Consider the following 12,799-nt stretch of genomic DNA (forward strand, 5'->3'; position numbering starts at 1 on the left):
ATGGAGGAAGGGGAAATGAAGAACGTAATAAGAGGTATCATTTTAAATCTATAAGTTTCATCATTTAACCCATGACCGAGCTTATTCGGCATCCAGAAGAGCAACGGGAGCTTGATCATCGACCTGAATACCACCTCGCTTCTTCTCATTGCTATCCCAGAAGGGCAACTTCCAGCCACCCTCCTCCTCGGGCGTTGCGAGCCAAAGGCGCATCAGATGGCGACGGGGAGCGGGGGGCGCGTGGTCCCTGTAGGCAGTGCGGGCATGCAGGATGTGTGCATTGGACAGGAACTGGATATCACCGATATCCAGGATCATGTGGAGGGACAGACGCATGCAGGTATCTTCTAGGACCTGCAGGGCCTCCTGCTGTGCATCGGACAAGGCGGGGATGATACCTGCGTCGCTGAAACGGCTCAGAGAACGAACGTAGTATGGGTCCCACCTGTTCATTGTTAGTTACGGGCTCTGTAATGGGATCATGTGTTCGGGAGATTGCTCACTTGGTGTACACGCGGCCATTCTCGCCACGCTCGAGGTAGATGACGCTGGTGCGGATGTATTCTTCCTGGTTCTTGCTGGTCTCGCCCTTGCGGTCGAAGTACCAGATTGGCTCGGTGAGAGTCTTGAGGACATCAGGACGTTCAGCGGCGAGGGTGTTGTAGACGTGGTGGGAAGAGACGATGTCTGATTCGCCGCCTTCGAGGGCCTTGGCGATGCAGAGGAGGCCGACGATGTCGGAGTCGTCGGCGTGGAAGTATTGGCTGCGGATGTTTGATTAGCTGACGATGTCCTATATACTTTGCTAGTGCTATCACATACCGAGCGTTCGTGCGGTAGATGCGCACTTTGTCGATCTGGGTAGAATCCTCGCCGAGATCCTTGACGTGACCGAGGACATGACCGCGGCTGTTCTGGCTGACGAAGTAGCCCAAGTATGTGCCGAGACCCATGTATGCGATGGCGGACTTGTGGTTGCCCCATTTCTCGACGGGGAAGCCCTTGAAGAGGATGAAGCCCTTGCCGTCAATGAGATCTGCGCGCAGGTCGTGCAAGTAGGCGGCCAGCTTGGGAAGCTCGAAGTTGCTCTATAGAAAGCATTAATATTGTTTTCTTGGTCTATTTGGGACTATTTCGTCACTCGCCTTTGAGATTCCGGTCAGCGGGGTCTTGGATGCGAGGAAAGCATCCGATGCTGCGCTCAGCTCATCGATCTGGTCCTGAGTGAAAGTGTGTGTCCATTTTTCGGGAGTTTCGCGATAGTCCTCGGCCTTCCAGACAGTCGGGCCAGTGACCTGCTTAGGGAACTTGTCGAAGGGGAGGATGTGGTCGTAAAGCGGGGCATGTTGGCCGGTGGTCTTCAGGCCATCGGGGAAGATCTCCCGTGAGATGGGCCCGGTGAGGTTGTGCGGGGCAGTTGGGAGAGAGGAGGTAGCAGCGGGGGCCATGATGAGATGTGTAGATGTGTAGATGTGTAGATGGTTCAACTGCAGGGATGGGTTTATTTATACTCCAGGTTCTGAGGTATGAAGCAAGAGTATCATGAGCAATACCGGGGAGTGTATGGCGTGATAAACTCGAGGATCACATCTGCCGAAAGAAGAAGTAGAGGAAGTGAGAAAGTCCGCGTCGCTGATTGGGGGGCGATGGCTGAGATGGCGCAATTTGCGGGGTGCGATGTTGTGATGGCAGGCGCCGATCGCGACTTTGCCGGCTTTTGTTTCTGTGATTTCCGTGATTTCTGAAAGAGCATCGACAATATCCCTAGGGAGGACGGAGGAGAACAGAAGAGAACAGAATCAATGAAGAGACGCATGTGCAGTCTAAATGCACTTGGTAGGGCTCGAGAGCAGTATCAATGATATCTGTACTATCTACATAGACATAGATGTCGGGGATCTACAACATCCGCTAACAGAACGTTAGATCGATGGCAGAACATATAACTCAGTCTCGGCCGACAGAACATCCATTCGACCTAAATACTGTGAATAATAGAACCCAATTCGTCTCATATCGGACGAGAGGGACCTCCCATGGTCATCGGGTCTTATTGGGTCTTGAGGTCCCCAAATGGCCTTCTCAGGACATCCAACATATATAGAGGACCCATTCCTGCGATCAGTTTGCATGCGACCTCAGAATACTTTGCATAGACCTCAACTCTCTCATTGAACGAGAACCTTGAGCCTTGAGATCCTGGGGGTTAAATTTTCAACATATGAATTCTCTTTCGATCCCCTTTCCCTTCTCTGTTAACCGATGTTCCAAATCAGATCACCATGACTCGCAGGATGCATCGACAGACTGATCTATTAGATCGCCTCCCTGGTACGGAGTAGTTCTGTCAGATCTGCAGACAGGGATTGGCTTTCCTCTTTGGGACTCCACTTGGATTGCTTACCTCCTGATCGGGTATGGCCATGCGAACCTGACAAGCTTTGCCCCGGGGGATATTTGTAACAAAAGATCATCTCTCGTTTAATACACTGCAATTCATTCAAAAAGAAATCCAAGATGTCCCAACGCAAGATCCATGTGGCCGTGTTGGATGCCGACATCCCCTGCCTTGCTGTATATAAAGCGCGGGGTCTATACAGCTCGCAATTCCGGGTCCTGCTCCAAACAGCGGCCCAACGCCTCAACAAACTCCCGGAAACCCTTCAGAATGGACCCCTGGCCGTCCATGTAACGGCCTTTGATGCCGTAGGCGGGTCGCTGCCTCCTCTGGAGACTCTACGCACCAGCCCTCAGTCCCCCGAGCCTCATGCCGGTGGACCACTGGGTCCGATAGACGCGATCTTAATCACCGGCTCAGCATTCTCAGCTTACGAGAACCTCCCATGGATTCACGCGATGCAATGCTACATTCAAACGGTGCATACCCACTACCCCAGCGTGAAGCTCTTTGGCTCCTGTTTCGGGCACCAGGTCATCGCCCAAGCGCTCCTCGGCGCCAAAGCAAACCCAACCAACCATTCAACATTCCATGTCGCACACTCGCCTGCCGGCTATGAAATGGGCATCCAGCCCATCACTCTGCAGCCGTCATTTACAGCGCGCTTCCCCCCTCTTGCGCGCGCAGCACAGAACCCATTCCGCATCCAGCTGATCCACAGGGACGAAGTTGTCCTCACCCCTGCAGCCAAAGCCAAAGCGGCGGCAGGGACGGAGGTGTCGCTGCCAGCGCCGTGGTCCAACATCGGGAGCAGTGCGCAATGTGCTATCCAAGGTCTCTATAACCCGGGACGGGTACTGACGTACCAAGGTCATTTTGAATTCGACACTTTTGCCAACAGTGAGCTTGCGCGAGAATTCGGACGCCGGGGGAATTGGCCGGCGTCTACGTTGGCAAGATATCTGGAGCTGATTAATCGTTCCTGGGTTCCTGGTCAGGAGGATGACGATGATGCCAAGGCTGCGGCGGAAGTAGTTCTGTTATTCTTTGCTGGGGAAGATGTGAAGGATTTAGGCCGGGGTGTTGGCAATGGCATGATTCCGCCTCCGTTGGATTGATGGGGTTGTTCTACGGTCGGGGTTAGAGAGCAAAGATGGGGGGGTCCATTTTGGTTTTCTTTTCTTATTGGGCTCTTCGTCTATTAAGCTGATTCCTTTTGATCTGCACGTTTGGGCGGGCTGAATCCCTTGAAAGGCAAAATAGACTGCGCAAGGGTTTGCATCGCACGAACGAGCGATGGGGAAGCACAACTCACGAACCTTGTGATCCCTCAGCCACCCCTCGGTAGTGGCGACAAACTCGGTTGCCTTGATGATGTCGGACCCTGCATGGCTGAGACGCAGCTGGTATGCTGGTCTGCAGGAGGATCGGGACAGGAAATGGAATTACGGGTTGTGGTGATTTGACCGAAGCATGGGATGTAATAGGTACATGGAGGTACCCAGTACTTCGCAGATTTGAAGCCTTTCTCATCGTACCAGTACTCCGTATACCTGGACCAATCCGAAACAGATGGTCAACGAGGCTTCTTAGCTTCGCCAGAATGAAAGTCTCGACTCGCAAGCTCCCCACCTTGTCCTACCGAGTGGAGCGGGACACACCTGACATTTCAAGTCATAGGGTCCATCTGATAACGGGACTGTACGGAGTAGTATACATTTCTCACCTACGAGTCATCGTATTCTGCAATATTTGCGAATTGGATCTCGAATTACTCCGTGCTCCGTCCTGATCTGGATGCTGTAAGTATACCAGCAGACTTTTCCAGTTCCCCCTGCACGCTCACCCAGAACCGGGATGGCGTGGGGAGTGCACCAATCAGAAGAGAGGCAATTGGTGACTCGGTGGAGATTGGGGGCCAATCAGGCTGCTTTGGGATGCTCTTCCTCTTGGGTTATACAGTGTATTGGAGGTATGGCGGTATTCACGGAGCAGGTCGGAAACCATTCGAGGTACCTAAAGTACTGCGATAGCTAATGCTACTCCGTACATATCTTAATTATAAGACATCAGGGATCAAGTATACCTTGTAGATGGCCATGAGATATAATGTCCCCTTCCCATTGTTTAGTCCTTGTCAGTCCTAGTCAGTCCTAGTCAGTTTTTGTCGGTATTGGATCTTTCTGCAGACCCAATGCTCGAGAGAGCTCCTAGCTACCTGACCTAGCTCCATGTACGGAGTCCTCCGTACATACTCTATAGCTAGCTCTGTACTGAGTACCTCTGGAGGATCCGGACTGTGTACTTGTATACTCTGGAGGTACAAAAGAGAAATTTCCAATACCAACGTCGCTTCCCCCCGTAAGATTACGGTAACGTGGCGCTAGTTCGCCACCCGGAGCTCCCCTCCCTTCTGGAATGAAGCTCGGGAGCTGGGGAGAGCTTCGGAGGGGCCGCTGATAGCGCCTATCGTGACCTTTTTGGTCCTGTCTATCTTGGACTAAAGCTGCAAATCATGGGGAACATTGCATATGTATCAAATATAGCTGATATTCTCATAGTAATATCATATGAAAAAAAAGGAAAATGAAAAAAGCATCGATGGGAATCGCTTAAGAGCTCGGTGTTCCACCGGGCTTTCCGAAAACCCGTTCGGCTGTATTCAAATACCTGTATCGTACAGCTTTTTTTTTCTTCCTTTTGCCAGTTCCCTTTCCCCTTTCTTTAATTTATTTTAACTCTCTTTAATAGTGTGGACTAAGTATGGGGGCTTATTTTTTTTTTTTTACAAGGGAAGCTTCAAATGCAAGCCCCTCTTTTTGGTTATCGATACTCGATAGGGACGATAGCCACGTATGCAAGAGTATGGAGAAAGGAGGTATTAAGCTGTGCCTGGCTACGGCACAGACAGTAGATAGAGTAAAAATCGTCTAAGATAGTAATTAGAAGAAGAAAAAAAAAAGCAAAACCCGAAGAACTACAACATACAGAAAAAAAAGAGAAAAAGAGAAAAAGAGTGAAAAAAAAGAGAGAAAATTTCGAAATCAGAAGTTTAGAGGCGAACTGCGTAATTACCCGTAATACCCCCCAGTGACTTCCACCCACAACTGTGGACGGAGGGCCCTCGAAGTACTCTGAATGTATGACCCTCTTTCTTTTTTTGCCCGTCTGATCTTCCTTTCTTCTCTCTTACCCCAGAGCATGTTGAACAGATCCTGGCTTTCAGTCTATTGTTCACATAAACCCTGTCTGTGCTCGGCTGACCTCTTTCCTCTCTCTTTCTGATCTTGAATCTCGACTCCTCCCGGGATCTCGGATGACCATATGCACCATGCCTCCCCGAAGCTCATTAACCAGCTCCTTCTCGGTGACCGATGTGAATAATGAGGTCGTCTGTCCCCTGAAGAATAACGATAGTTCCAATTGTCGCAAGCGATGCCTCGGTGTGAGTATTGGCTGACCCCACCTGGGATTTTGGCGAAGCTATACGCACAACTCGTGCAACTCCAACGTGTGAACTAATCTGGTTGGTGCTCTAGGAGAAACGCTATCGATCCATGCAGGAGCACATTCGACGTGCGCATCCGAACCATTACATCCCGAAGCTCCCGGCGACCGAGGAGAGCTTCCTGCTGATGGTGAACACCCCGCTCGAGCAACGAGTTCAACTCTCTCCTCCAGAACCCGCTCAACCTCGCCGACCTCATGGTAAGTCTTCGCTGTGATTCTTCTTTTTTCTGCCTTTTAATTTTCCGCGGTTGGTGGAATTTGTCTGGGTTACTGACGGCTCCCCACAGATGTGGCGCCGGAAAGAGACATCTATGTTGCTGATGCCAGCTCCCCGGCTACCCCTCGAGCTCTCGATGAACCCCACCCAGCGGCGGCCACGGCGGCAGTTGCGCTGGCACAATTGCACCATCACCGATTGGCGTCAGACTGGGATACAGACATGGTTTGTCGCTCCGGGCTGTTGTGGGCTTACCAGCCTGAGTCTCTCCACGGTGGCACTGACCCGCATTTCCCCAGGATACCCATTCTGATACCGACTTGAGTCATCCTCGTATGCGTGGGACTATTGAGCTTCCCCCACTCCGCGATCATTTCAAGCAGGAATCTCTCCCGCCCTTCTCTTCGCCTCGTCCTCGCGAGCTTCTTCCATCCATCTTAAATCACTCCCCGCCCGGTCGCTCATCCACATTACCACCAATTCAGCGAAGAGATAAATTTAGCCGCCCCCGCAAATCCTCAATCACTCAATCTGCCCGGAAACCTAAGCAGGATCGGCCCAAGTCCAAGGAATTCGGGCGGCGGCCAAGCCTCACTGACCGTAAAGCCCTATCGGCAGAGCCGCAAACCGCAGCTTGGGCGCAGGGCAAGCGCTGGGAAGATTTGATTGAAGCCGCGACGTCGGCCACCGAAGCAGATGATGAACGTTACTCGGAGGTGAGTCTGAATGCAATTTGGCGCATTTTTGGCGGTGCTAATGCGCCAATGCTGCAGGCTGGTCGGTCTCCAACAATTGCCCCACTCCTCTCCAACGTGACATCTGCTCCTTCTGGTGTGAAAAATCGGTCTTCGCTGCCACCCGCTTTCCAATCCACAGGACTGCCTCCTATCTCTTCACACCGGCCGTTCCCACAGCATTCCTATGCCGCCTCCCCTTTGCACAAAGCATTGACCCCGCCACCGTACGAGAATCACCGAAGCCGTGACAGCGACATGGAACCATTCCCATCCATTGAATCATCACTCGACTCCATGTCTTCAGCATCTGGTAGAAATTTTGCGTCCTCGGTTTCGGGAGTTGCGCCGTCCATCAACTCGGACTCCAGCCCAGTCATGAATCTTATCCCGCCCATCTCCCAGCGCCAACACCATCGGTTCTCCAACCCCACTCCGTCATCTTTCCGCAGTAAAGAAGTGCAGGTCTTTTGCGCCCATTGTAAACGACCTTCGGCACTCAATGAGTGCTATGCTTGTACGGAGTGCATCTGCGGAGTCTGCCGCGAATGTGTGAGCATGTTCATTTCAAGTCCGCCCTCTTCATTCAGGACCCCAGGAAATGGGCCATTAAATAATGCATCTTCACATGGACCGACAAGTTACCCAAGTCCGCGTGGGTGTCCACGATGTCGAACGGTGGGAGGACAATGGAAGGCCTTCCAAATCGACATCAAGTGAACGACTTCCATAAGACAGCCTGCATCTGGCCCACTTAACGCATTTTATGATTGATGTTCCATATATGTTCGTTTTTACATTGTTATTTATTCATGGGGGCTTGGATCGAGGGGTGTTTTTTTTTTTGGTTTTCCCATTTTCTTTTCGATGTGATATGGCAAGCTCCATCATCCATACGCCAGGAGTTGCTTCTCAGGGTTTTCATCAGGCCGGGTCTTTTCGGTGCAGGTCTCCGACAGCCAACATAAACCCGAGGAAGTTGGTCTTTTCTGTTTTCTGTTCTGTGTTTTTTCCCCCTCTCTTTTGAACATTCAAAGGTCTACATTTTCTTTTCGCATTTTGGGGTTCGTGTGGACATGTCTTTTGGTCATGAAGTATATGCTGTTTTGATGCCCTTTTAAATCTTTGTGATGTGAACTTGTACTGCAATGAATTCATTCCGCGCTGTTGATAGAAGCTGAGGCTGTGGGAATGGCTACCAGAGGCATGTCGTCTCACGCCATCTGACTCTTTGATTTATATAACTGCCAATCTACTCATCCCAGATAACACTGCTGAGCCCCTCCGCAGTCCCAACCTTCCCAGGCTCCCCAACCTGTAGAACAGCAATCTCGTCACCCAACTCGCCTGTTTCCCGATCCCGACGCACGATCGCAACCGTCGCAGAAGCCTGGTTCCCAATCGCAACCAAGTCGCCGGTCCGGTTAATCACAAATGTGCGCGGCACCTTGCCCAGCGCCGACCCAGAGTTCCGCACCTTAACCGATCCGTCCTTGGGCGATCGGTCAAGCACAACTATCGAATCATTCGGCTCGAAGCCCTGGTCGCTGCGAGTCGAAAGATAGAAATCATCTCCAACCCTACTGATCCCCGATGGGGTTCCGCCCTCCGGCATCACTCCCCCCGGGTATGGCACAAACGTTTGCTTCTTCTCAAAGGACAGACATCCTGATCGCGAGTATGAAACATCATATACCATCACCGTGCCACCGATCTCATTGACAAGGTACAGCATTGTCTCGCCGACAGCCGTCATCTTGCGCGAGAGCATCGAGCCAATCCCTCCAGCCGACCGATCTGTTCCGTCCGTCCAGAACAAACCGTGTCGCGGCCCACTGCCGAAGGTCACATTCAAGCTCGGACACTCTGACAACTTGCCCGACGGTCCGTCGTCGATCGAGTACACGCGCAGCAAATCCGCGCCCAAATCCGGGCTGACGATGAACGAACCCGTAGGGTCCAGGAAAACCTGATGCGGGTGCGGCGAGTCCTGTTGCTCGACTTTGCCTGGTCGGGTCAAGTTGAAATGGAATTCCTGTAGGGCGGGTTGGTTCGCTTTGATTGGCAAGGCGAAGGTTGAGATTGCCGAACCTCCACTGTTGGCCGTTAATACAAATAGATCCTCGTGACTGAATCGGGCAAGGGCAACATACTAATGCGCAATGGCCAGGAACTTCTTCCCCCAGTCCGATTGGTAAATCACACTGTTGACGCCTCCACCGACGGCATTTGTCGCTGCAATCTCGTGCAACTTGCCGTTCAGCGCGGCATGCAGGACCGTGACGGAGCCATGCGTGGATGGATCGGCTGTGCCTGTCTCGTCGATGCAGTAGACTGTGCGCGTCTTTGGATCGAAGGTTAGCCAGCTTGGCATGTCACCGCAGGTATCGAGAGTCTGCGTGATGGAGAGGTCATTCTTGTTTAGCGTTAGGGTGTAGACGGTGCCGTTGTAGTGCGTGGCCCAAAGATGGGCAGGTGCTGCAGCTGCAGCTGTTAAGACTGAAAGCAAGGGAAGGAAGTGCATCTTGTTGGTAATTAGTCGGACTGGGGACTATTCGATTTCCATATATAATAAAAAAGCGGGATTTTATGAAGTGGGATTGTATAGTAGTATGGAGGAAGGGGAAAAAACACCAACAGATCAACAGTCGGACTGCAGCGTCGCAGGGTTTCCTTGTTATGGGATGTTTTGGAATGGATCGACGTGTTGAAGTGGAGTTGGGGGCGAGGGGCTGGAGAAAGGGGTTCTGTTTTTAGTTCTGCATCTGCACCTGTTTTAAGGCTGTGTAGAGAGCCAGTCTGCCTTGACAGAGAATTCGACCGGGGATTTGATCTTGTCGATTCTCTCTTGGGTTCCCCAGAATCACCGCAGTTAGGGCTATCCTCAGGGTCTGGGGTTAGTCCTGGGGTATTCTCCGCATTATCCCCGGACGAGCAAAGGTACGATCTCAAGCCTCAATTTAGTCACTTCACTGTAAGTCCTCTGTACGGAGTATCAGATGCGTATGCTGTACTTCGTATTTACCCCCCTCAGCCCAATATACAAAGGGTTTCATCGTGGCTTGGCTGTGTTTCATTCCCCGTATTGCGTGGGGGTTTCATTGGATGTTCCAGGACAGATTGATTTGAAAGCTTGACATTATGGAGATCTATTCTATTCTAATAATTGTATATACATAGGGTGGTGGTGTAGAGCCCTCCCCCCTCATAATAAGCCCCCCACTTCTACCTGAATTCTCAGGGTTTGCCATATGACTCCCTAATCTCACCTATTCCGCTATCGCTAACGGGTACGCGTATAGGGATGGTAAAGCGGAAAATAGGGTAACGATTATATAGTAGAAGTTTCTGTTGAGAACCATGCCTAAGGCAGGATTCTCTCATCCGCAGGATTATCAACGCTACGCCCTTTTTGTCTTTTCTGCCGAAAAGCTCACCTTTAGGGGCCAAATTGAGGACTCCGATCCTCGGCACACAAAGGGGCATAAATAGCAGGAAAAGACAGATATTATCTAGATCTTTAGACAATTCAATACTTCCATAAGAGATCCTATTCCTAGTATCATTTGAACCTATTATTAAAACCCTATATACTATATCATACCTCTATATCTTCAATAGGTTATAAGCCCGGCTGTCTCTAATAGCCGGAATACCTAAATTACGTAGTATAGTCCATTTACTATATTTACTAGCAAATATTTACTTGCCCCTATACACCTTTTTATCTAATCTTTACCTAGACCTATATATATAGGTCCTCACCCTAGGATCTCTCTCTCCTTCTTATATATATCTTACCTCTCATTTCATACCTTATCTTTTATACCTATACCTCTCGATCTCTCGTAGATCTACCTATTTTTTTATTAATTTTATTATAACCCCTATTACCTAACGGTCCTAGCGAGATAGGGGGGTATCTAGTACACCTAGTATACCCTATACACCCTACGAACCCTCTAACTCCGACGCCGACCGACTAGACGAATTAGGGTCCGATAATAACTATAGTAACGTCTTAGGCGAGGATAGCGATAACGAAGGAGGAAATAATAGTCCTATAGCTCCCGCTAGTACTAGAAATATAGACCCCGGCTAGGGCCTATAATATCTAAACCCCGCGGATTAACTAGCTAGAGAACTCGAGTCGACCGAGTATCTCTATACCTAGTAGCCCTAAGGATTAACTAGGTAGCTCGTAGCGGGTAGACCCCCCGCTAAAGTCTCCGAGTCTATCGAGACTAATATATAAGTCCTATTAATATAGATTAATAACCTAAACCGATTTAATCGAGATAGCTCTATATTCTCGCTATGTAACCGCTACGCTACCCTAAAGAATAATACCCGAGAAGAGGAAGAAAACGCCCTTCGATACCTTAGTTTCACTAAGGACCTCGGGAAAATATTTAAAAGAAAAGAAGAATATAAAGGACTAAAACTTATAGGATTAAATAATTACCGTACCTAGGCCGCTAATATACGGTAAGTACTAAACTAAAACCTTCTCGAATAAGTTATCGACGGTAAGGTAGGATTATTACCTCCTTCGTATAAGAAGTACTATATACTAAATATATAGAAGGGAGTAGCCTAGCTTACTATCCTAAATACTATATACCTAGACTTAGCGAAAAATATTATACCGCCGAGCCCTCTAGAACCTAAGCGTATCTAGTAGGAATTATAAAATTAATATAATATAAAGGATACTTTTACCGCCGAATAAGGCGCTATTATAATAAAAGCACTATATATATCCTACGTCCGTAATATTAGAACCCTAATCGAGGTATTTAAGACTATATAGACTAATAAGACTATTATATGTCCCCCGATCGAGAGTCTACTAATTAAGCTATAAGAAATAGATAAACTCGAAAAATATATAGAACTTATAGCGTGCCTCAATAGCCTAGAATAGTACCCGTAGAAGCTTAACTACGATAAAATAGTTAGTAGATTAACTAACTAGCTAGACTAATACCTCTTCGATCGCCTATATAGTGAACTATAAAGAGAAGAAGATAACCTTACCGCCGGCAAAAAGGTAGCTATAAGGACCTTATCTATAGAAACTAGTAAACCTATAAAACCGCGAGGACCCTATATATAATAAGGACCCCTAGGATTAGTATATACCTTCTATAAAAAGAAAGGGTACCCCGCTAAGAAATACTAGCTAAAAAACCCTAATTTAGTACCTAAATAGACTATAGAAACCCTAATTATATAGGTCGAATATAGTTATAAGATATAAAACTTTTTAACTAGTATCTCGATTAATAACTAGATCTATAATATAGCCTACGATAAATATATAATTAGCTCGCTAGACTATTTTATACTAGGCACTATAAAACCACTAACTACTATAATTAAAATAGCCTTAATAAACTAGTTAGTCTAAGGTATAATCGGAGATATTAAGATTATAGTCGACGATAGGACTAGGTAAGAGAGAGATCTTATTCTTACTAGGACTATATATCTCCCTAAACTCCGTAATAACCTTATCTTATAGCCTAGGCTCGCTAACTATAGGATTATAGCGATATATAGAGACGAGGTTATTTTCCGAAAACTAGATAGTAGTATTCTTATAAAAGGACTACGAAAGGGTAAAAATTAGATATTAAACGTTCGCTACGTATACCGATATTAGACCCTAGACCTAGAAACGTTAGTTTTAACGATAGTATAGGAAGTAGGGGGCGTCGGATACCTAAAAACTTAGGCCGATACTCCTATTTCCGCCGAAAAAACTACCTATAGATACCTAATTTCTTAGGCTAATAATATAGAGGTTATCCTAAGAGACCCCTATCTCTAGCTAGGGGGCCTAAGTACGTAAAAATTAGAAAACGCCGTAAGTTCACCTAGCTAACTAGTAAAAGGCGCTATTCCGCTAAAAAAGGTAATATCTCTTCTACCGAA

At 48.4% G+C, this 12,799-nt stretch overlaps 4 protein-coding genes across 4 annotated transcripts; 2 read left to right on the forward strand and 2 right to left on the reverse strand.

Moving 5' to 3' along the window:
- Positions 1-81: 81 nt before the first annotated feature.
- On the reverse strand, positions 82-1,448 carry N7457_006816 (TauD/TfdA family dioxygenase; the record flags this gene model as incomplete). The annotated part of the gene is made up of 4 exons (XM_057177859.1): positions 82-445; positions 504-764; positions 823-1,088; positions 1,131-1,448. 4 exons carry the CDS (start codon positions 1,446-1,448, stop codon positions 82-84), a joined length of 1,209 nt encoding a protein of 402 aa, XP_057029603.1.
- Positions 1,449-2,517: 1,069 nt separating this feature from the next.
- On the forward strand, positions 2,518-3,516 carry N7457_006817 (type 1 glutamine amidotransferase; the record flags this gene model as incomplete). The annotated part of the gene is made up of 1 exon (XM_057177860.1): positions 2,518-3,516. One exon carries the CDS (start codon positions 2,518-2,520, stop codon positions 3,514-3,516), a length of 999 nt encoding a protein of 332 aa, XP_057029604.1.
- Positions 3,517-5,729: 2,213 nt separating this feature from the next.
- rfeD (uncharacterized protein) lies at positions 5,730-7,579 on the forward strand (the record flags this gene model as incomplete). Its single annotated transcript, XM_057177861.1, has 4 exons — positions 5,730-5,843; positions 5,938-6,106; positions 6,196-6,350; positions 6,425-7,579. The coding sequence occupies 4 exons, from the start codon at positions 5,730-5,732 to the stop codon at positions 7,577-7,579; spliced, it is 1,593 nt and encodes a 530-aa protein (XP_057029605.1).
- A 532-nt stretch (positions 7,580-8,111) lies between these two features.
- Positions 8,112-9,383, reverse strand: N7457_006819 (lactonase family protein; the record flags this gene model as incomplete). The annotated part of the gene is made up of 2 exons (XM_057177862.1): positions 8,112-8,955; positions 9,013-9,383. The coding sequence occupies 2 exons, from the start codon at positions 9,381-9,383 to the stop codon at positions 8,112-8,114; spliced, it is 1,215 nt and encodes a 404-aa protein (XP_057029606.1).
- Positions 9,384-12,799: the final 3,416 nt, after the last annotated feature.

The sequence above is a fragment of the Penicillium paradoxum genome, assembly GCF_028828445.1.
Source record: "Penicillium paradoxum strain IBT 22861 chromosome Unknown utg000006l_segment0_segment0, whole genome shotgun sequence".
In the NCBI taxonomy this organism is placed as follows: domain Eukaryota; kingdom Fungi; phylum Ascomycota; class Eurotiomycetes; order Eurotiales; family Aspergillaceae; genus Penicillium; species Penicillium paradoxum.